The sequence below is a fragment of the Somniosus microcephalus genome, chromosome 10 (assembly GCF_052327205.1).
Source record: "Somniosus microcephalus isolate GS21.2 chromosome 10, FLI_Smic_1.0, whole genome shotgun sequence".
NCBI classification, from domain to species: domain Eukaryota; kingdom Metazoa; phylum Chordata; class Chondrichthyes; order Squaliformes; family Somniosidae; genus Somniosus; species Somniosus microcephalus.
Genome location: NC_140996.1, coordinates 24,447,552 through 24,470,943, shown reverse-complemented (window position 1 = coordinate 24,470,943; position 23,392 = coordinate 24,447,552). Strand labels below are relative to the sequence as shown.

General features: G+C 45.8%; 1 protein-coding gene across 6 annotated transcripts in view; it reads left to right on the top strand.

The window, feature by feature from the left end:
• tbc1d4 (TBC1 domain family, member 4) overlaps positions 1-23,392 on the top strand; it is a 318,286-nt gene that overhangs the window by 189,439 nt on the left and 105,455 nt on the right. For 5 of the 6 annotated variants that reach the window (XR_015079695.1, XM_085998495.1, XM_085998496.1 and 2 more), the window contains 3 exons: positions 6,784-7,371; positions 18,393-18,482; positions 20,691-20,795. Coding sequence is in view for 5 of the 6 variants with exons in the window: in XM_085998495.1 (XP_085854621.1) it covers positions 6,784-7,371; positions 18,393-18,482; positions 20,691-20,795 (783 nt within the window). In the remaining variant the exon portion in view is untranslated. Of the gene's footprint in view, positions 1-5,559; positions 5,675-6,783; positions 7,372-18,392; positions 18,483-20,690; positions 20,796-23,392 lie in introns of those variants that run through there. The other variant, XM_085998497.1, reaches the window with a different exon arrangement.

Sequence of the window (23,392 nt, the reverse complement as noted above, 5' to 3'; positions counted from 1 at the left end):
GCTACTAATCAAACAACCACGAGCATGCACACTCCAACTCCAAAGGCGACAGCAACAACAACAACGAGAGCGGAACACACCAAAACACCGCAGAGAGGAATGGTCACCACCAAATCCACAAGATGGAGGGACAACATCCAACCACCTGAGCGATATCGCGAATAAAAAAAACTCACGATTCTTTGTAGTTGATAATAGTTTAGATATAATATTTGTTAATTTAAATTGTTAAATTTCATGTTTTAGTTTTTGAGAAAGAGGGATGTTACATTGTTATAGTATCACATCGTTAAATGGAACTACTTTGGTATGGAACTACTTTGGTATGGTGTAGTTATATTGCTTTGTGGCACACTGTGCACGGGCAGTGCACAGTGCAGCGTCGGACATCTTGTATCACTCCGCACCATGCGGCAGCACAGAAACAAAGCAGAAATACAGCTAGTAAAAGCAGTAACTAAAATGAGCTAAAAGTGTCTATTATTTATAGTAAAAGAACACAAGGAGACACAACAGTGGCTGTTCTAATGTAGCCAATTTACGCACAGCAAGGTCCCACAAATAGCAATCTGTTTTAGTGATGTTGGTCAAGGAATAAATATTGGCCAGGACACCGAGGAGAACTCCCCTGCTCTTCTTCGAAATAGTGCCATGGGATCGTTTGCATCCACATGAGAGGGCAGACGGGGCCTCGGTTTAACGTCTCATCCGAAAGACGGCACCTCCAACAGTGCAGCGCTCCCTCAGCACTGCACTGGGAGTGTTAGCCTGGATTATGTGCACAAGTCACTGGAGTGGGACTATGAACCCACAACCTTCTGACTCAGAAGCGAGAGTGCTACCCACTGAGCCACAGCTGACACCTAGCGAGTGCTTCCTGTACCAGTTAAAATTCTGATTGGTAAATTGGCACAATGGCTGGCTACCTGGTGCAATGGGTTTCCACTCAATGTTCCGATGTCTGAAAATCGAGCCTGCCCGACTGGAAAGCCGACCCTACTAAAGTCACACTTCAGTCCACAATTTAGCACTGAAAGTGCCTCTGGCGGTTCAGTTCCCTCCTGAAATCCACTCTTCCTGTGTATGAGCTGCAAGTGTGAGGAGATAAGAATCTTTGCTTTAAAAGCCGAGAAGTCTAATGTGCTGCCCAAAAATGTATAAACACAATCAGCAGCCAAAGTCGAGGGGGGGGGGGGGGGGCGGGGGGTGTTATTTGCTGGCTGAAAAGTGTCTGGGAATGTGAAACGACATCAATAAAAACCCCACAAGTAAGCAATAAATCATACAGTAGTATGTTTCACTGCCCCGCAGTGTTGGAAAGAATATGATATAGCTTGCCATGCTTGTGACTTCACGTTCCCACTCCAGGGACTTGAGCACATAAAGCTAGGTTGACTCTCCCAGTCTCCCAGTGCAGTGCTGAGGAAGTGCTGCACTGTCGGAGGTGCCGTCTTTCGGATGAGAAGTTAAACCAAGGCCCCGTCTGTTCTCTCAGGTGGACGTAAAAGATCCTATGGCACTATTTCGAAGAAGAGCAGGGGAGTTATCCCCGGTGTCCTGGCCAATATTTATCCCTCAACCAACATAACAAAAACAGATTATTTGGTCATTATCACATTGCTGTTTGTGGGACCTTGCTGTGCGCAAATTGTCTGCCACGTTTCCCACATTACAGCAGTGACTACACTCCAAAAAGTACTTCATTGACTGTAAAGCGCTTTGAGACGTCCGATGGTCGTGAAAGGCGCTATATAAATGCAAGTCTTTCTTTTTTACCCCATTGTACTGGGGGAAGAAGTGTGCAAATGGATTTTGCCCCCTTGGCAAGTGCAACACATTGCCTCTCAAGTCATCACTTTTCGGCCTCCCATTGGTGCATGTGTTGGAGAGCTTAGACGTGAGCTTACTGGAAGGGGCTAGCACACTAACAGTGGCAGGGGGAACAATAGCAGTGCTGGGCACGTTATTTTCCTGGACCTGCAATAGCACACCTGAACCTTCATTTTCCGCCAAGTAGGCCCTGATGTTCAGGTGGGTTAGGAAATGGGATGAGGACCCGTTATGCACTCGCCTAATTTTCCTTTCAGTTCCAGTTCAGTTCCAGTTTTTTGTTACGGGCGCATGTAAACAAAGCAATAATGAGACGGTGACACCCTACAGCCCATTTCCAACCCTTCTGTCTCACTTGGTGATCCATGTGAATCACGGCTGTATAAAATGGGCATCCTGGGAAAAAAGGTGGAAGCTATTTTAGACAGCCAAGCACAGACATTTGTAAACTTTACAGAATTCTTATTTCTCTAACAATTTTGGATTTGTTTTTTTTTGCTCCTGCAAACACTTTACCAGATGCAATTTAGCCATTTACTCAAGAGATTGCCATTTCCACCCACCCCTCAGAGACAGAGAGAGAGAGGGGCACATTAGGCTCTCCGATTGGGGAGCCCCCTCTACCTTTGCGCACTGGCTAATGGAAGAGTGACAGGCCAGGCTGCAACTGTGGAGCAAGCACAGACTCTCCTTAGGGTCCATGTTGTGGAGGCCACCAATGCAGATCTGCTTGGAGCTACCACATCTCTGGGGTTGGCGGCAATGCTGCGAAGCCATCCATCATAGTATCGTACACGTGGTTAGTGGATTCCTCCACTCGCTGTGGCATCTGTCATCTGGCGTAGCCCCTAGTGCCTGCCCATAGACTTGCTGCTCTGTAAGCATGTTTTAAAAACAAGGCCCATGAGATCTGGGTCCCCAGACTTGTCATTCTTGAAGCGATGAAGTGTTTTGGGATGTCCTGAAGTTAGAATCAAAGAAATTTACGGCACAGAAAGAGGCCATTCGGTCCATCGTGTCTGCGCTGGTCGAAAAAGAGCTGCCCAGCCTGATCACACTTTCCAGCTCTTGGTCTGTAGCCTTGCACGTTACGGCACTTCAAGTGCATATCCAGGAAACTTTGTGCTATCCGGCACCGACGGGACCGAGCTGTTGCCGTCCCATCAAAACTGCCGGACACACCAGCGCTAATGTTGAAACATACGGAGATTTTGAGCTCCGTATCTGGCAACAAACCCTGTTGCTTCTAAACAGTCGGCCATACCTTGCAAGCGTCTCTGTAGCTTAGCAACAGCTTCAGCGAGACCTTGCAGAGCCTGACTGGTGGAAAAAAAAAGCTAACTAAACGGCTCCTGATTTTTGCCGGTGGCTCGAGCATTCCGGACAGTTAACCTCCGGATAATACAAAGTTTCCTGTACTGTTTAAGTGTGATGAGGGTTTCTGCCTTGTGTAAGGTGCTATATAAATGCAAGATCTTTCTTTCTTTCTTTCTGCTTTGCAACTTTTTATTTTTGTTTATAAACATATTGACAATTAATTATTTGTTAAGATTTTTACAACTTCTCTGAAAACTTTCTAGGACATGGACAAGTAATGTTGTTGCTGCAATAATGATTTATTTTAACCCTTTGCTCTTGTGCAGAGAATGAAAGTGTTTTTGTTTAAATGGCTGGGCTCTTTGGTGCATTGTGACTACTGGGTGCTTCTGGAAAAAATAAAATGTAAGGAGGTTTGCGCTAGGCATTTTTTTGAAATTCAAGTTTGAATATTTGTGTAATTTATCCTTCTAAATGTATATTAATTTGAAATAAAAGAAAAGAAAGACTTGCATTTGCATTTCACGACGGCCAATGAAGTGTAAAATGAAATGGAGCAAAGTTCCAGCACACATTACAGAATCTATATTTTTAGCGTAGTTTTAGAATCTGTAAGTGTCCGCTTTGGCTCCGTGGCAGCACTCTTGCCTGATTCAGAATGTTGTGGGTTCAAGGCCCGCTGCAGGATTTGAGCATGTAATCTAGGATAACGCTTCAGTGCAGTACTGAGGGAGGGTCCATATTTCGGATGAGATGTTAAAGTGAGGTTAAATAGAAGCACATGGTATTAAAGGGACGGTGGTAACTTGGGTACGTAATTGGCTAAGGGATAGGAGGCAGAGACAGTAGTGGTGAACGGATGTTCCTCTGACTGGAGGGAAGTATACAGTGGCGTCCCCCAGGGGTCAGTACTGTATTAGGAACATTGCTTTTCTTGTTATATAGAAATGACCTGGACTTGGGTATAGCGAGTACAATTTTGAAGTTTGCAGATAAAACAAAACTTGGCAATATAGTAATTAGTAAGCAGGATAGTAGCAGACTTCAAGAGGACATAGAGAGACTAAAGAAATGGGCAGATGCAATTTAATTCGGATAAGTGTGAAGTGATGCACTTTGGGAGGAACAACATGGAGTGGCAATATAAACTAAATGGTACTATTCTGAGGGATTTGCAAGAGCAGAGGGATCTGGGGTACATATAAATCTTTGAAGGTGGCAGGGCAAGTTGATAAGGTGGTTAAGAAAGCCGATGGGATACTTGGCTTTGTAAATAGGGGTATTGGATACAAAAACAAGGAAGTCATGTTAAACCTTTACAAAACACTGGTTGGGCCTCAGCTGGAGTATTGTGCACAGTTCTGGGCACCACACTTTAGGAAGGATGTCAAGGCCTTGGCGAGAGTACTGAGGAGTTTACCAGTGATGAGGGACTTCAGTTATGTGGAGAGATTGGAGAAGCTGGGATTGTTCTACTTAGAGCAGAGAAGGTTAAGGGGAGACCTAATAAAGATATTCAAAATTATGAGGGGCTTTGACAGAGCAAGTAGGGAGAAGCTATTTCCTCTGGCAAGTGGGTCGGAAACCAGAGGTCATAGATTTAAAATAATTGGCAAAAGAACTAGAGGGGAAAGAGGAGAATTTAATTCACAGAGGGTTGTTAAGATCTGGAACGCACTACCTGAAAGGGTGGTGGAATCAGATTCCATAGGAACTTTCAAAAGGCATGTACTGTACTTGGAGAGGACTCATTTGCAGGGTTATGGGGTTAAAGTGGTGGTGTGGGACTAAATTGGCCAGCTCTTTCAAAGAGCCGGCACAGGCACGAGGGGCCGAATGGCCTCCTTCTGTGCTGTAAGATTCTATGAGGCTCAGTGTACCCTCTTCCGATGGATGTAAAAGATCCTGTGGCGCTATTTGCCCTGGCCAACAGTTAGCCCTCAACCAGCTCCACTAACACAGATTGTGGGATCTTGCTGTGCGAAAATTGACAGTTGCATTTCTCTACGATTGACGACAGTATTCACTCTCGGGATTGTCCTGTGGCCGTAATAAATGCAAGTTCTTTGTGACCCCCCCCCCCCCCCTGAATAAACCTTTTATTAAATGAAGCCAAAGATTTGAATGGCTTTGCAACATATAAAAAGTACTGGTGAGATCTAATTTTGCTATAAATACAAACTGAGTCTGAAATGTGGGTTGACTCTCGAACAGGAAACCAGTGGAATGAATAAACTGGGCTTCAGTGTTGAGGCCATGCAGAGTTATGTTATCCAGTGGAATTGTTCGGAAGTACTGCTGAATGACATCATAATTAAACAGATAACATCTGGACGGTTCCTTATTTCAAATTTGCAACTGTCAAATCCTACCCACAACTGCATTTCTAAGCGGGGAACCACAGAAACCAAATCAGTTCAGTTCAGAGAAAGATATTTTAGCGCCGAGAGGTTCCTCTGCATGGTGTTTCACTTGAGTTTGCCCCCGGGAGTTTACAATGGCTCCGCCCTCGTACTGGATTAAAAAGGTACCAGCTAATTTTAATAAGTAAAACTTTAAAAATAACCATGTAAATATCTGTAGTGCGGTGCTTATTTTTTTTGCTGTTAAGTTTGCAGGTTGCTTTTAAATAATTTACAAATGATATTTATTCAGGTTAAGTCTGGAGTTGGTCTAATATGCCATTTTTTCACTAATTCATCTTATTGTTCGGAGGTTGTTAATGTACAAGAAAGTAGAAGGACTTGCATTTCTGTAGCGTCTTTCACGACCTCTGGAACGTCCCAAATCGCTTTACAGCCAATTAAGTACTTTTTTTTTTGAAGTGGAGTCACTGTTGTAATGTAGGAAATGCGGCAGCCAATTTGCGCACAAGAAGATCCCACAAACAGCAATGTGATAATGACCAGATCTTCTGTTTTAGTGATGTTGTTTGAGGGATAAATATTGGCCAGTCCACCGGGGATAACTCCCCTACTCCTCTTCAAAATAGTGCTAGGGGATCTTTTACATCCACCTGAGAGAGCAGACGGGGCCTCGGTTTAACGTCTCATCCAAACGACAGCACCTCCGACAGTGCAGCACTCCCTCAACACTGTGCTGGAGTGTCAGCCTAGATTTTTGTGCCCAAGTCTCTGGAGTGGGACTTGAACCCACAACCCTTCTGACTCAGAGGCGAGAGTGCTGCCCACTGAGCCACAGCTGGCACCACAAGGTGTTAGTAATGTGCTGTAGTCAGCTGGAAAGGTTTGGTTTTAGTGTGCCTTATTGTCCAAGTTCGATCGACTTATCCAGCTACAAAAATAAGGTTGTCTTTTTCTTTCTTGAGGACCATAGAAACATAGAGGATAGGAGCAGGAGTAGGCCATTCGGCCCCTCGAGCCCGCCCCGCCATTTAATGAGATCGTGGCTGATCATCCAAACTCAGTACCCTGTCCCTGCTTTCTCCCCATATCCCTTGATCCCTTTAACCTCAAGAAATATATCAAACTCCTTCTTGAGGCTGCACTCCCGGTGCACAGGCTAGTTAAACGCACGTGTAGGTCAGAGAGTTGGGGCTATACTGCTGGAAATTCCGCTGGAGATTGTTGAAAGGTGGATCTTTGGTCTCTTACCCTTTTCTTCCTGTTCCTTTAGGTTCCTGATGTTATCAGCGGCATCCGGCAAGTCTCCAAGGCCGCCTTAAAGGGGGACACGAAACCCCGGCAAGTCAGCGAGGATGCCTTTTACAACTCGCAGAAGTACGAAGTGCTGTACTGCGGCAAAGTGGTGGTGACGCACAAGAAGGCTCCGTCCACCGTTATTGACGACTGCATCGAGAAGTTTGCCCAGCACCAGCTGGAAAGGCAGCGGCTGAAGCTGCTGAACGAGAAGCCCCTGGCCACCGCTGGCCAGGAGGAAAGAGATGCCGGGGGGGATTCGAAGCGGCTCCACGAGGCGGCCGAGGAGGCAACAGTCAATACCAACCTGCCCTCGGCCAGCGGCAGTCAGAGCGACCTGTCGGGCCCGGGCCTGGGCTCAACTCTGACTGAGCCCAGCCTGGGGGACGCGCCCTTCGAGGAGGAGCAGGCCGAGTTCCGCTCTCGGTGTAACAGCGTCGCCAGCATTCGGCCCATGAGGATGCCCGACCTCAGCACCAAAGTGCAAACCCGACGCCGTCATGCCAGCGCTCCAAGTCACGTCCAACCCTCCGACGCAGAGAAAAATAGGACAATGTTATTTCAGGTATGTGTGTTTATCACTTTTTGTGAAGAAATATGTACCATAGAAGATAGATGGGTATACATACTGAAATCAGCAAAGCTTGTGACCTCGATTAATGCAGGATGGAGAGGTACTGAAGCACCTGCACCAGTGCAGAGATTGGGGGTTCTGAGATTGATGCATAGATGCAGCGGAGATGGGCATCATTATGTACTGGCTTATTGACATGCCTACCCATGCACAGATTGCTGAGGGGAAGTACTGTAACTGACCAGGTGATTTTAAACTGCTGATTTACTTTCAGTGGCCTTTTCTGTGAGTTTTGGAGAATTCATAGGGGGGAATTTTAATTTTAAAGAAACGGGTGGGTTGGGGGCGTGGGGCTAGTTAAATCGTTAAAAATCGGATTCACGACCTGAACCCGCCTCCAACCCGCCCACTTCCGATTTTAACAGAGGCGGGACGGGGACGGCGAGGGGGTGGGTGGTGGGCAGCCAGCCCGCTCCCAGGAGGTGGGACGTCAATTTAAATATTATAATGAGGCTGGACGCCTCTTCTTTTACCTCCATTTTGTTTTTAACTGCCTGTGGACGGGCTTTACACACTTCGTAAAACCCGGCAGTTCCAGCAATCTGGCTGGCTGCGGGCGGGAAACCGAGGCCTCGTATGCAAATTAAGGTCGGCAGGGCCTTCAGGAAAGCCGGCCTACCCTTTAATTCGTGTTTAACATTTTTTTGAACACTAATTTGACACTTTCCCTTTCAGTGCTCCAATCACTGAGTAACCACGAGGCTACTTATACAGTGTTGCTGTTTTATGTTTGTGACGTATGTATACAGAGGGAAGATGAGGAGAATATTTTTTTTATGCAGCGAGTTGTTATGATCTGGAACGGTGGTGGAAACAGATTCAGCCGTAACTTTCAAAAGGGAATTGGATATATACTTGAAGGGGAAAACATTTCAGGGCTATGGGAAAAGAGCAGGGGAGTGGGATTAATTGGGTCGCTCTTCCAAAGAGCCGGCACAGGCACGATGGGCCGAATGGCCTCCTTTTGTGCTGTTTGATTCTATGATTTGAATAACATACAAACATGGCTGGCCATCAGCATATTTCAGTCTGATGAATGGTTATTAATAAGGGTCTTCGCTAGCTGATTTCCCTTGGTGTTGCTGTGGACAATTTAAAAACTGGACACTTCTGAATTCTTGCAAACCCTAGGTAATGATTGCTGGGGTTGCTGGTGTAGACACATCTTAAAGGCACTTGTGAAGATTTGCTGTATCCAGTATTTCTAGTGGAATTCTTGACATGTTTTGTCAATGTTTTGTCTGATTATGCTCCTGTGAAGCACCTTGGGATAGTTTTGTATGTTAAAGGTGCTATATAAATGCTTGTTGCTGTTGTTGTGCTAAGTTTTCTCAAGAAACTTCCTCCTCCAGCTACAGATCCTAAAAGATTTGCGGGGAAAAATTCGGTATTGCCCTGTTTGGGGCGCTAATAACGGCTGGGCGCAAAGTTTAGCGCCTGTCGCTAATTATCGCCTCCGACTGCAAAATTCGCCTCTATCGCCCCTGGAGGTGATTTGAGTGTTAAATCAGGTGCTACACACCTCTCATGACGCAAACATCAGGGAGCGAGGCGCTACCTCAGAACGCTCCCGAAGCTCAGGCGATGTTACCCCACTATTCAAAAAAGGTGGTAGAGAGAAAACGGGGAATTACAGACCGGTAAACCTGACATCGTTCGTGGGGAAAATGCTAGAGTCCATTATAAAAGATGTAATAGCAGAGCACTTGGAAAACAGTGACAGGATCGGACAAAGTCAACATGGATTTACAAAAGGTAAATCGTGCTTGACTAATCTACTGGAATTTTTTGAGGATGTAACTGGTAAAATAGATAAGGGAGAACCAGTGGATGTGGTGTATTTGGACTTTCAGAAGGCTTTCAATAAGGTCCCGCATAAGAGATTAGCATGTAAAGTTAAGGCACATGGGATTGGGGGCAAGGTATTGACTTGGATAGAGAACTGGTTGGCAGACAGAAAGCAAAGAGTTGGAATAAACGGGTCTTGTTCCGAGTGGCAGGCAGTGACTAGTGGGGTACCGCAGGGATCGGTCATTGGACCCCAGCTATTCACAATATATATTAATGATCTAGACGAGGGAACTAGATGTAATATCTCCAAGTTTGCAGACGACACAAAGCTGGGTGGGCGTGTGTGCTGTGAGGAGGATGCCGAGAAACTCCAGGATGATTTGGACAGGTTGGGTGATTGGGCAGAAGCATGGCAGATGCAATATAACGTGGATAAATGCGAGGTTATCCACTTTGGTGTCAAAAACAGGAAGGCAGATTATTATCTGAATGGCAATAGATTGGGAGAAGGGGAAGTGCAACGAGACCTGGGTGTCCTTGTGCACCAGTCGCTGAAGGTAAGCATGCAGGTGCAGCAGGCGGTTAAGAAGGCAAATGAGATGTTGGCCTTCGTAGCGAGAGGGTTTGAGTACAGGAACAAGGATGTCTTGCTGCAGTTGTACAGGGCCTTGGTGAGACCACACCTTGAGTATTGTGTGCAGTTTTGGTCATCTTATCTGAGGAAGGATGTTCTTGCCATGGAAGGAGTTCAGCGAAGATTCACCAGGCTGATACCTGGGATGGCAGGAATGACGTATGAGGAGAGATTGGGTCGATTGGGCTTATACTCGCTGGAGTTTAGAAGAATGAGAGGGGATCTCATTGAAACTTATAAAATTCTGACAGGAGTGGACAGACTAGATGCAGGAAGGATGTTCCCGATGGTCGGGGAATCCAGAACCATGGAGCACAGTCTAAGGATAAGGGGTAAGCCATTTAGGACAGAAATGAGGAGGAATTTCTTCACCCAGAGAGTGGTGAACCTGTGGAATTCTCTACCACAGAAGGCAGTAGAGGCCAATTCATTAAATATATTCAAGAAGGAGTTGGATATATTTCTTAAGGCTAAAGGGATCAAGGGGTATGGGGAGAAAGCGGGGACCGGGTACTGAATTTGGATGATCAGCCATGATCGCATTGAATGGCGGAGCAGGCTCGAGGGGCCGAATGGCCTACTCCTGCTCCGATCTTATATGTTTCTATGTCAGTTACCATGGAAACCAGACAGACTGGTGCCATCCAGTTCTTAAAGGGAAGGGGCCATCTTGCTGGCCAGCCACACCCTGCTCATTGCAGCCTTGAATCTCGGCCTGGAGAGACCTCAAAAGCAATTGTGTTGGAAGCACTAATGGATAGGCCCAGGGAAAGAGCTCGGCACTTAGGAACCTAAAAAGTGGTGCTGAGGGCCAAAACTCCTTAGGACAGCGTTAAAACCAAAAATTCTGCTGACAAGAAAAGGCAGGAAGCGCCCGCCTTTAAATAGCGCTCCCCCAGCCCCTTCCCGACTTGAAGATGTTCCCCTCAGGCGCGACTCAATATCCAGTCTGGGGCGTTGCACGCTCGACTGATGTCACGATCTGTGGGTGCAGGAGATCGTGGCGGTAGTGTTTAGCGCCAATGCTAAAATCGCTGCGCTCAGGTGTTAAGTTCCTAGCGCCCTGTTAGCGACCCCCAGAGGCGCTACCAGGAGGCGCTAACCAACCAAATTTTCCCCCCTTGGACCCTACAGGGCCTGCTGGTAAAAGGCGACTGCTATCTGAGCAGGAGGATCGACAGGGATCACTTGAATCTGACTAGGAGTGTGGAGGCATCGGGCAGGATTTTCATTGGGCCGTGGAGTCAGGATTGGAGGTGTGCGGGGGGTTAAAATCCCGAAATCAGGGGTCCCGACCCCATCCCGCACCCAAACCTGCCTCCATGTCAGTTTCAAAGGAGGCGGGTACCCACCCTGCACTGGGACCCGCCTACCCGAGGCAGGAAGGGATTCGTGCCAATTAACTGCCTGTTAACAGGTAGTTAACAGGCAGTTTTTAGCCTAATCCCTATTTTGAAGGTTGAAGTGTGGGATTCCCGATGGATCCAAACCACGCCAAGTTAGAGGAGGCGGGCTGTCGGGATGAAGGGCTTGGAGGGGTCGAGATGTTGGTGTACAGGTGAGTGATGTGTGCATGAGTGCAAAGGTAAGTGTGTTTGGTGTGTCTAAGGTGATTAAAGAAGTGTAAATTACCTTTTCTTACCTTTTCAGCCTTCCTTCCTTTAGGTCTCAGGAGTCCCTCATCTCACCGGCACAGAAAGCAGAATGGCTGCGAACTGTCAAAAAGCTCTTGATAGATGAAATTTCAGTCTGTGATGTCACCTGTTGCTGGGTGGCTCTTAATTGGCCTGCTGAGCCCGCTGGGCGGGCTCAACAAGGTCAATCAAGTTAAAATCACGTGGATTGGCCGCATCTCGATGGAGGCGGTACAACGCCGAAAGTTGTAGTCCCGCCTCCAACCCGATTCCTGAATTAAATTCCTGCCCATGGAGTCCACTCGCCATATTTCCGTAGGGAATCTTCTCCGGATTACAGTCTTGCCACAGATGGTGTGATTGCTCCGAGAACTTTTACAGAGACACAGGTCCTAAGCGCAGTGTTGTTGGGGGCTCCACTCTCGTGAATACTCTCACTGCTGCTAATGCTTTCCTGTCCAGCTTCAACATGCTGGCAGTGGGGGGCGGAATCACATTGAGAGAGCCTTGAGGCAGGGCTATGGGGAAAGAGCAGACCACATTGCTTCCTACAAACATGTTGAGGGAATGTCCCACAGGAGGTGGGGGTGGGTGGGGGGCCATGGCTGGAGAAGGCTGCTGGCTCTAAACGCCAGTGCTTGGTTTGCTTTTTTTATGGCCTTGTTAACCTGTGTTACTACTGTTAGTGATTTGTGTATTTGTACTCCGAGATCCCTTTTTTCCTCTACCCCAGCCAGACTCGCACCCTCCAAATGATAAGTGACCTCCCTATTCTTCCTACCAAAATGTAATGCCTCACATTTATCTGTGTTGAATTTAATTTGCCAATTATATGCCCATTCCGCAAGTTTATTAATGTCCTCCTGTAATTTGTTGCAGTCCTCCTCAGTATTGACTATCCCCCCAATTTGGTGTCATTCACAAATTTAGAAATTGTGTTTTTGATTCCAAAGTCTAAATCGTTAATGTAAGTTGTGAACAACAATGGTCCCAACACTGATTGTTGTGGAACACCACTACCCGCCTTCTGCCACTGTGAATAGCTACCCTTTACTCCTACTCTCTGCTTTCTGTCTTGAAGCCAGCTAGCTATCCATTCTGCTACTTGTCCCCTGACTCCGCATTCTCTGACCTTATTCATTAGTCTAATATGTGGTACCTTATCGAAGGCCTTTTGAAAATCTCGATAAATTACATCTACTGCATAACTCTTGTCTACTCTCTCTGTTACCTCTTCAAAAAATTCAATGAGGTTGGTCAAGCAAGACTTTACCTTTTGCAATCCATGCTGACTATTCATCCTTATTATATTTTTGGATTCTAGATGTTCTTCTGTTTTCTCCTTTAGTAGGGATTCCATTATATTTCCTACCACCGAAGTTAAGCTGACTGGTCAAGAGTTCCCTGAACATGTTCTGTCTCCCTTCTTAAATATAGGTATTATGTTAGCTATCCGCCAGTCCCCTGGCACTACAGCTTTTCTAATGAATTATTAAATATGTGTAGTAATGCCTCTGCTATCTCTTCCCTAGATTATTTTGAAATGCGTGGATGTAAACCATCCGGACGAGGTTTTTTTTCCCTCTTGGAGTTTATTTAGTTTAATTAATATATCTCCTCATTTTATTTTAAATACAGTTATCTCATTACTAATCTCAAGATCCAATGTCATGTCCACCTGTTCTATCTCCCTGGTAAACACTGAAGCAGTGTCATTATTTAATATTTCTGCCATCTCTCTATCACTGCCTGTGTTATTATCCTGTCTATCCCTTAGTGGCCCTATTCCCATCCCGACCTTCCTTTTTTTATTCATGTGCCTGTAAAATATTTTACTATTTTGTTTTATGTTCCTTGATAATTTAATTTCATAGTTCCTCTTTGCCTTCCTAATTGTTTTTTGGACTTCTCTCCTAATCTCTTTGTATTCTCCCTTATCATGCACTCCCCTGCTGTCCATGTACTTAATGTATGCCTCTTTCCTTACCCTCATTTTTTCCCTTCTGGCTTTATTCATCCATGGTGTCCCATTTGTGTTTAGTTTTTTTTTAGTGGAATATATTTTCCTGGTCTCTGTTGAACTGTTTCCCATTGCTGTTCTACATTATTGTTTGCCAATATTGTTGTCCATTTTATTTTCCCAAGATCTGTTCTCAGCCCCTTCACCAACACCAACACAGACCAGTACTGTCAGTGTACAAAATCTGACTGACCAATTAACTCTGTTGCCTATGAAGAAGTGGTAACCTTAAACAACAGACCCCATTAGGGATGTGATTTTTGTTTCTTTACTTCTGGGCTACCCACAGAATGATTGAGGCACTACTCTACAGTATTTGAATAAGTAATTTTGTTTTCATGTTAATTTACCCTGTTTTCTAGTTATCCCATCTCCTCTGATATGCATCACTCCCCTGGCTGAATAGACACACACTGAACCTGCTCTCAGGCCTCTGCCAACTCAACCTGCAGGTTTCCCAGAATGATACAGCACAGAAGGAGTCCATTTGGCCCATCGTGCCTGTGCTGGCTCTTTGAAAGAGCTCTCCAATTAGTTCCACTCTCCTGTTCTTTCCCCCGTAGCCCTGCACATTTCTCCTTTTCAAGTATTTATCCAATTCTCTTTTGAAAGGTAATCTTGAATCTGCTTCCACCGCCCTTTCAGGCAGTGCATTCCAGATCATAACAACTCGCTGTGTAAAAACATTCTCCTCATTTTCCCCCTGGACTTTTTGCCAGTTATCCTAAATTTGGGGGCGATTTTCTCACTGGAGGCGGGTTTCAGTTTGGGTGGGTTTGAAACCCGCCTCCACTGATAGTTTACAAAAATTTGCGATTTTCCCCTGATTGGCCACTTGATTTCAGAGGTGTGGGATGCCCTTGGTCAGTTAGTGTTTTGGGACTGAAACTTGCCTCTGTTGACAGCACTTTTCCAGTCTGATTTTATGGTTTTTTGCTGCCTTGGCTCATTCCACAGCATTTCTGCCTATACTGCACCACCTGCACATATTCTGAGAAACCATTATGTCCAATTCCAAGGCAAGGGCCTCCCCGAGGCTCTCGGATGAGGCGCTGCAAATGTTGTTTGAGGGGGTGACAGCTAGCATGGAGGTGCTCTTCTACTCATCTGGGAGGAAGAGGCCTGCCAAAGAAACCAAGGCTGTGTGGATACAGCTGGCAAGGGATATAACCTCCAGATCTGTGTGCAGATTGGGAGAATGTTTCTGTGTATTGATGAATGTTGGAAAGCATTAAAATGATTTGAAGTCAAAATGTTAGTGTTATGCCATCTGTTCTTTCGCCTAGGCAGCTCCAGATTGCGGGCTCTGCCACACTTGCATTGTCAGGTTGGTGGCCTGAGTGAAAGGAGGCCAGAGAGTCATGTCCATTGTCAATGATGTCTTAGGATGGAGCCAAGGACATGTGCCAACTCAAGCAACCTATGGAAATCTGGCCAGGATAAGTTCATCCCTTGAATCCCGGACAGCCATGTGCTTGCGTGCTGCCGCTGCCACTGGTCGACACACCAGCGCTCTGACCTCCTCCTGCTCCTGCTCTTCCTCCAGATCCTCCCCCTCAGCCTCCTCCTCCTCCTCTTCATCCTCATCTGAGGTCCATGCAGAAAGAAAACAAATGGTTCCCATGCTGCTTGCAGATGCCTCTTTTGGGGAAGTGCTCATTGCAACAGGAAGAGGGTCTTCCAAGGAGGTCCCACAGTTGATTGATTCAAGCTGCAGCACCTCTGTCTTTGGAAGGCCTTCTAAAAGTGCTCAGAGACCTTTTAAATTCAAGGTCTGGCACCTGCAAGTAATCCTGGATGCAATAAACGATGTCTTGTTAGTCCTGCAGCTGTGAGGAGGCCACTCACAAGTCAACCCGTCAGGTTTACTTGGCGTGGTTTAGGAGGTGCGTGGAGCATGCCGAAATGCTCAAAGTCACGAGGGCCTCTCAAAATAGGCTTAGAGAGGCCCTTAACGAGCATTTAATGATCACAAGTATCGCTATGGCCAGCTGGAGGTGGGACTGTTTCCCGACCTCCAAAACCGGCACTGGCAAAATCCCGCGGAGGCGGGTTGGAGGCAGGTTCCGAACCCGCCCTCATTGAATCTGATTTTCCCACCTTTCCCCCCTCCAAACCCGCCTCCTCTGACGTCAGAAAATCGCCCCCTCTGTATCCTCTGGTTACCGACCCTCATGCCAGTGGAAACTTCCTTACTTCCCAGTAGGAGAGTGCCTGATAGCCACACACAACTGGGGCACTGCAGTTTTAAGCGTGTCCTTTACAAGAGTCAGGATTCTCCCACATTCATTTTTATTATGTAGATGATAATCTGTATAATATGTGCAATTTATTTCAGGTTTATAGCTTTGCAGTTCATTCATGCATATCGCGTATCTAACCAGCAGATTCATTGCTGTACAAACACATTAATAAAAATGAATCCATTCATCGTGCATCTAAACAGGTCCATTCACTGTTTAGAACCTAGTGGAGTTCAGGCAGCTTAAAGTCATGATTTAATTACTTAACAATGGCACTGTCATTACACAATCAATTCAGAAAAACGTTTTTTTGTCTTTGTTGGACACGACGGCGTAATTATTCCAACCACAAAGCAAAAATATTAATTGCTTACGTCACTGCATCACTACAGTGCAAGTGACACATGCCTATTCCAACTCTACCCCTCCACCACATCGAACACAGGGGGCTAGGTTGTCCTGACCATGTGCTGTGATTGTTAATATAAGCAGTTGTTTCCACTTGGGATTCTCGTATACCTCTGAGTGGATGGAGGTTTTGGAGTAGGTTGCTTGCATACCTGCCCTCTGAGCCATAGATCATGCCTGCCACAAGGAGATTGGGGAAAAATAGAAGGGGAACAACAACAACAACTTCGATTTATATAGCGCCTTTAACGTAGTAAAACATCCCAGGACGCTTCACAGGAGTTTTATAAGACAAAAAAAAATTTGACACCGAGCCACATAAGGAGAATTTAGGGCAGATGACCAAAAGCTTTGTCAAAGAGCATCTTAAAGGAGGAAAGAGGTAGCGAGGCGGAGAGGTTTAGGTCGGGAATTCCAGAGCTTCGGGCCTCGGCAATGGAAGGCACGGCCACCAAAGGTTGAGCGATTAAAATCAGGGATGCTCAAGAGGGCAGAATTAGAGGAGCGCAGATATCTTGGGGGGTTGTGGGGCTGAAGGAGATTAGAGATAGGGAGGGGCGAGGCCATGGAGGGATTTGAAAACAAGGATGAGACTTTTGAAATCGAGGCATTGCGTAACCGGGAGCCAGTGTAGGTCAGCAAGCACAGGGGTGATGGACGAACGGGACTTGGTGCGAGTTAGGACACGGGCAGCCGAGTTTTGGATGACCTCAAGTTTACGTAGGGTAGAATGTGGGAGGCCAGCCAGGAGTGCGTTGGAATAGTCAAGTCTAGAGGTAACAAAGGCATGGATGAGGGTTTCAGCAGTGGATGAGCTGAGGCAAGGGTGGAGATGGGTGATGTTACGGAGGTTGAAATAGGCGGTCTTAGTTATGCTGTGGATATGTGGTCGGAAGCTCATTTCAGGGTCTAATATGACACCAAGGTTGCGAACAGTGTGGTTCAGCCTCAGACAGATGTCAGGGAGCGGGATGGAATTTGTTGCAGGGACCGAAAACAATGGCTTATGTCTTCCCAATATTTAATTGGAGAAAATTTCTGTTCATCCAGAACTGGATGTCGGACAAGCAGTCTGACTATTTAGAGACTGTAGAGGGCTTGAGAGAAGAGGTAGTGAGGTAGAGCTGGGTGTCATCAGCGTACATGTGGAAACTGACTCTGTGTTTTCGGATGATGTCGCCAAGGGGCAGCATATAGATGAGAAATAGGAGGGGGCCAAGGATAGATCCTTGGGGAACACCAGAGGTAACGATGCAGGAGCGGGAAGAGAAGCCGTTGCAGGTGATTCTCTGGTTCCGATTAGATAGATAAGAATGGAACCAGGCGAGTGCAGTCCCACCCAGCTGGACGATGGTGTTGGAGAAGGATGGTGTGGTCAACCGTGTCAAAGGCCGCAGACAAGTCAAGAAGGACGAGGAGGGATAGTTTACCTTTGTCACAGTCACAAAGGATGTCATTTGTGACTTTGATGAGAGCTGATTCGGTACTGTGGCAAGGGCGGAAACCTGACTGGAGGGATTCAAACATGGAATTGCAGGAAAGATGGGCACGGATTTGGGAGGCGACAACACATTCAAGGACTTTGGAAAGGAAAGGAAAGGGAGGTTGGAGATGGGTCGGTAGTTTGCAAGGATGGAGGGGTCAAGGGTTGGTTTTTTGAGGAGAGGGGTGATGACGGCAGATTTGCAGAAGAGGGGAACAGTCCCTGAGGAGAGAGAACCGCTAACAATATCAGCTAACATGGAAGCCAGAAAAGGAAGTTGGGTGGTCAGCAGTTTGGTGGGAATAGGGTCGAGGGAGCAGGAAGTGAATCTCATGTACAAGATGAACGCGGAGAGGTCATGAGGGGAGATCGGAGAGAAACTGGAGAAAGAGAAATGCCAAAACAAAAATAATCCGCTTTTAATTTTGTTTTTGCTTTTAAACAATGATAATTATGTGTGTTTGGTTTGCTGTTTCTTTAAACGAAGGAGGACTGAAAGCTGGCTACAGCTGCCCCTGTGTATGTTTGTGTCACAAAGAAATCTTCCTTCTTTCATCAAGCACGTGGTTGTCACGGGGCAGAGCTGTAAACGTACATATCCCAAGGCAGTGTCATACGCTTTCAACACAATGAGGATCTTAACAACATTCGTCCTGTGGTTCTGTGGGTGTACTGACTGAAACACAGGCTGTTTTGTTTTATTTTCAAAGGGAATCATATCTGTGTTTTGTTTTCATAGGTCGGTCGGTTTGAAGTTAACCTCATCAGTCCCGATACCAAAACAGTTGTACTTGAAAAGAATTTCAAAAATATTTCCTCGTGTTCTCAGGTTTGTAGTTATCTGGCTTTTCCAGTGTTTATCTTCACTTTTTATTTAGTTATTGTATAATTGGTATAATTAGGCGCTGTCCACAATTGTTATCATTTTCACAACAAGAGTGGTTCGAGGTGTGTTTCAGGATTATCTCCCCATGCGATTTTTTTTGAGTTTTTCACTGATGGGTATACTTTGTGATGAGTTATTTTACATTTTATTTAAAAAATTTAAAAAATAAAATCGCCTCAGTTTGACTGATCTCCTTGACAAGGCTGCAATCTTGTTTGTGGCATGGACGCAGATGCATGATGGTCTGTTGCTCAGTCCTGGTACGGTCTGCCGCTCATTTCTGAGAGGTTGTTAAGTGCCGGGAGCTTAGGAGTGGACAGTAAATCTCAGGAAAAATGGCTTCCTGGACCATCAGGCCAGCATGGCAAATGGAAGAGCCTCTTTTTTCCACGAAAGATCATTTGACAAACCTTACAAACACCTGGGTTTGCCAATCCTCCAGGATTGCTGTGAGCCACCCTGGAGAAAAATCAAAGGGACATTAAAAGAAATGTGTGGTTTTTTTTTCAATTCTATGAACACTTTCATTTTTTAGTTATAAAATGATTGGCGATCGGGAAATTAGGCTGTTTGATTGGCAGACAAGAATTATCCCATCGGGTAATAAAGAGTTTGTTTACTTTTTTTAATTTGTTTATGGGATGTGGACGTCGCTGGCAAGGCCAGTATTTATTACCCATCCCTAATTGTCCTTGAGAAGGTGATGGTGAGCTTCCTCCTTGAACTGCTGCAGTCCATGTGGTGAAGGTACTCCCACAGTGCTGTTACGTAGGGAGTTCCAGGATTTTGACCCAATGACGATGAAGGATCAGCGATATATTTCCAAGTCAGGATGGTGTGTGACTTGGAGTGGAACTCGGAGGTGGTGGTGTTCACATGCGTCTGCTGCCCTTGTCCTTCTAGGTGGTAGAGGTCGCGGGTTTGGGAGGTGCTGCCGAAGAAGCCTTGGCGAGTTGCTGCAGTGCATCATGTAGATGGTACACACTGCAGCCACGGTATGCCGGTGGTGGAGGGAGTGAATGTTTAAGGTGGTGGATGGGGTGCCGATCAAGTGGGCTGCTTTGTCCTGGATGGTGTCGAGCTTCATGAGTGTTGTTGGAGCTGCACTCATCCAGGCAAGTGGAGAGTATTCCATCACACTCCTTACTTGTGCCTTGTAGATGGTAGAAAGGCTTTGGGGAGTCAGGAGGTGAGACACTCGCCACAGAAAACCCAGCCTCTGACCACCTCTTACTTTCCAATTGGCGTGGGAAGGAAGTGCGGCGTGAGGATGGAGGTGTTGGACAACCAATGGAGTATGGGGGAGGATCGGTGGGGGGTGGGATCTCAAGCAATTAAACCTCCAGGAATACATCCAATCAGAGTTGACAACCCTACAAACACCTGATGTGATGATGTAAATTCCGTTGAATCTCCGCAATCCAGTTCCTATAACTTTGCCTGGACCAACTGTAAATTCTGCTTAGAAACTATTTTTAACTCTAGCTTGCTTCATTCTGGCGAGCTGTTTGGTAATGACTTCCCTCAGGAGACCAATTACAGTCAGTATCATAAAATCCCCATAAAACCTGAAAAAAAACTTGACAGCTGGAAATGTTACAAATAATTTGTCGGCAAGCATGAGTTCATGACTGCACAGCCTAAACTGGGTTAATCCTTACAGTGGCATTTAGAAAATATTTCTAACCTAGATTAAATTACCTTTCTGGTTTTTTTAACCAGTCATTAAGATGAGAGTTTGCGCTTGGGGGTAGGATTGGTATTCTTGCTCAAGTACAAATCAATAAAATTTCAGTTACTAGTCATAAAAATATTGGAGATGGGGAAAAAAGGCTGTTTGACTGGCAGTCAAGAATCATCCCATCGGGTTTACTTTCCAATTGGCGTGGGAAGGAAATGCGCCGTGAGGATGGCGGTATTGGACCACCAATGGAGGCGGGGGGGAGAGCAGTCAGCAGTCTGTAAATGATGCCAATCCTTGTTAGGTGGCATAATGACAGTGTTCAGCCAGAGGCTGTCCTAACAAGAAAAGGTGGTATTTTGTCAGTTTAACCCTGGTGGTTGCTGATGGGAAGACTTTCAGAAGTTGCTTCTACTCTTTTTACTGATTGCCTTATATCTAACCGGCATCTTTTAACTGTATCCTTCCAGGGTATAAAACACGTTGACCATTTTGGGTTCATTTGTCGAGAAAGTGTTGAACCGGGACTAAATCAGTATGTGTGCTACGTGTTTCAGTGTGCCAATGAATCGCTGGTAAGTCCCTTCTGTATGGTGGCAATTGCGCATCTAACCTTTCAGAGTAAAACTTTATCAGAAACTGGACTATAAATGTGAAAATTGTGTATTGCTGTGCTTAAAAGTGGTTCTCATCACAAGCCAATTAGGCAACCATTACCAGGACTAATATAACTGGTCTCTTTCAGGTAGAATATATTTGGCATGGATATGTTGGATATTAGGAGGTTTCAGACTGTTGTACTGAATGCACTCAGGCCATTTTTATCTCTCTTCTGGCTGTTTAGGGTATAACTGACTTTGCAAAAGCAGCTACTTGAGAAAGCTGCCGTGTCTAACCTAGAAGCATAAGGCGCACAAAGTAAGCGAGATCAAATCAAATCAACTTTTATTGTCATTGTTAGTGCACAAGTGCAGTACAACGAAATGTAGGCTTGCGGCTCCCGAGAGTGTACATTTGGATTAAGACATTTAAACATTCAACATACATTTGGCTTGTAGTATATTAACATAAATATAACCATAATAAAGTGCATTGGCAGATGTGCAGGCTTTAGAGTTTATTTGTGGAGTTCAGTAGGATGACAGCCCTGGGAAAGAAGCTGTTCCTAAATCTGGTCGTACAGGTGCGAATGCATCTGTAGCGTCTCCCAGATGGCAGGAGGGCGAACAGACTGTGGCTGGGGTGGGTAGGGTCTTTGATGATGGACCGTGACCTCCGTAGACAGCGTTTCTGGTATATGTGCTCTATGGTCGGTAGCCGGGTGCCGGTAATGCGTTGGGCAGTTTTGACTACCCGCTGCAGGGCTTTCCGATCATAGTAGCTACAGCTGCCATACCATACCGTTCTCGGATGGCTTTGGGGAAGTATCTTGCAAACCATGCAGCCTCTTCCTGTCACAAGGAAGCTGCATAGTTCTCCATGCTGATCTTGAAAGAGCAAGAGGGGCATCGTTCACATGACCATGACCACTTGAGAAGATTTCCTCTGTGGATTGTGTGTGTCAAATAATCGAAAACCTGCTTACAAATGGGTTTACAATTTCAGCGCACAGAGGGTATCTTTCTCCTTGCTGAGGTGGATATTACTCACAATGGACGCAAATTAACTTGGAAAACAGGAAGCTCTGGAACGTATGACCAAAGCCATTGATTTGCGGTTTTCATGGAAAAATGAGCAAAATTATATAATTAGATCTCCAAAAAACACTGGTGAAAATCACATGTAACAATTAAATCTCACTAATTCAGCCAGCATAAACCAGTGGACTTAATTATAAACAGGCGCACTTGAGGAACCTGATCCTTAAAACAGTGTTAAAAATCCCATGCAATAAAAACAAAATTTGACTTCAACATGAGACCTTCAGTTTGCGAGTCAAGAGCCCAATGACTTCAGCTGATGGAGCCATGCTGTGGGTGCGATGCATTCATTTGTTAATTTGATGAGAAATTTATTTTGAGACTAAATATATCAGTTTAGGTGTCAGAATGGATAGACTGGGTAACGGCTTGAAAAAAGGGGCAGTAGGCTTCTCAGTGAAAAATCAGATCAGTTATTAGCTATTTTATTTAGCCATTATTTTGCATTGCAACAAAACAGGCCATTAGCACGTATTTAGTACAATCTACTCCGTGACGGCAGAGTGCTTTTTTAAGAGGCTGGTTACGATCACTGTGGAAAAACACTTGGACTAGAGATCAGTTCTATTTTAATGTGGAACACTAAGGGCTGGATTTTGTCAATGGGGAGCTTTTGGAGGCGGGAATCCCACTTGTCGGGTTTTAGTCCCGTCTCCATCAACTTGTGGCCAACCCACGCTATTTTCCCTTGATTGACCTTGTTAAGCCCGCCCGGCGGGCTCAGCAGGCCAATTAAGGGGCACCTTGTTACTGGTAACGTCAGTGATTGACATTTCATCTGTCGAGCTTTTGACAGATGAAAAATCAGCGTTTGACGGCTCTGTGAAGCTGTCAAACACTGACAATCTGTCTTCTAACTTGAGTCCTTCTACTCAGACTCAGTTAGAGATCTCTCCAGACCAGAAAGCAGAGGCTGCAGCTTTTGACAGTTCAGCGGCCATTCTGCTTTCTGTGCCGGTGAGCTGAGGGACTCCCGAGAACTGAAGGAAGGAAGCCTGCAGGAGAAAGTAAAGGTAAGTAAAGCTTATTAAAACACTTTACACTTAACTCACACACTTACCTCTGCACACATGCACCCATCACTCACCTGCACAACGGACATCTCGACCCCTCCAACCCCTTCAGACCGTCGGTCCGCCTTGCTAACTTGGCGTGGTTCGGAGCCGTCGGGAAGCCCACACTTCAGGGCTAAAAATAGGGATTAGGCAAAAAACTGCCTGTTAACTAGCACTAATCCCCTTCCCGCCTCAGGGAGGCAGCTCCCAGCACAGGTCGGGTACCCACCTCCTGGGACATTGGCACGGGGGCAGGATGGGTTCCTGCCCCTCGATTCTGCAATTTTCCCACCACTCCTGCCTCCAAACCCGTCTCCTCAGGGATTGGAAATTCGAGCCCTAAGAATCTATGGGGTGAAATTACTCATTTAACCAAAAGGGGAGAATGCATGTTCCCAGCATTAATGACATGCTAAT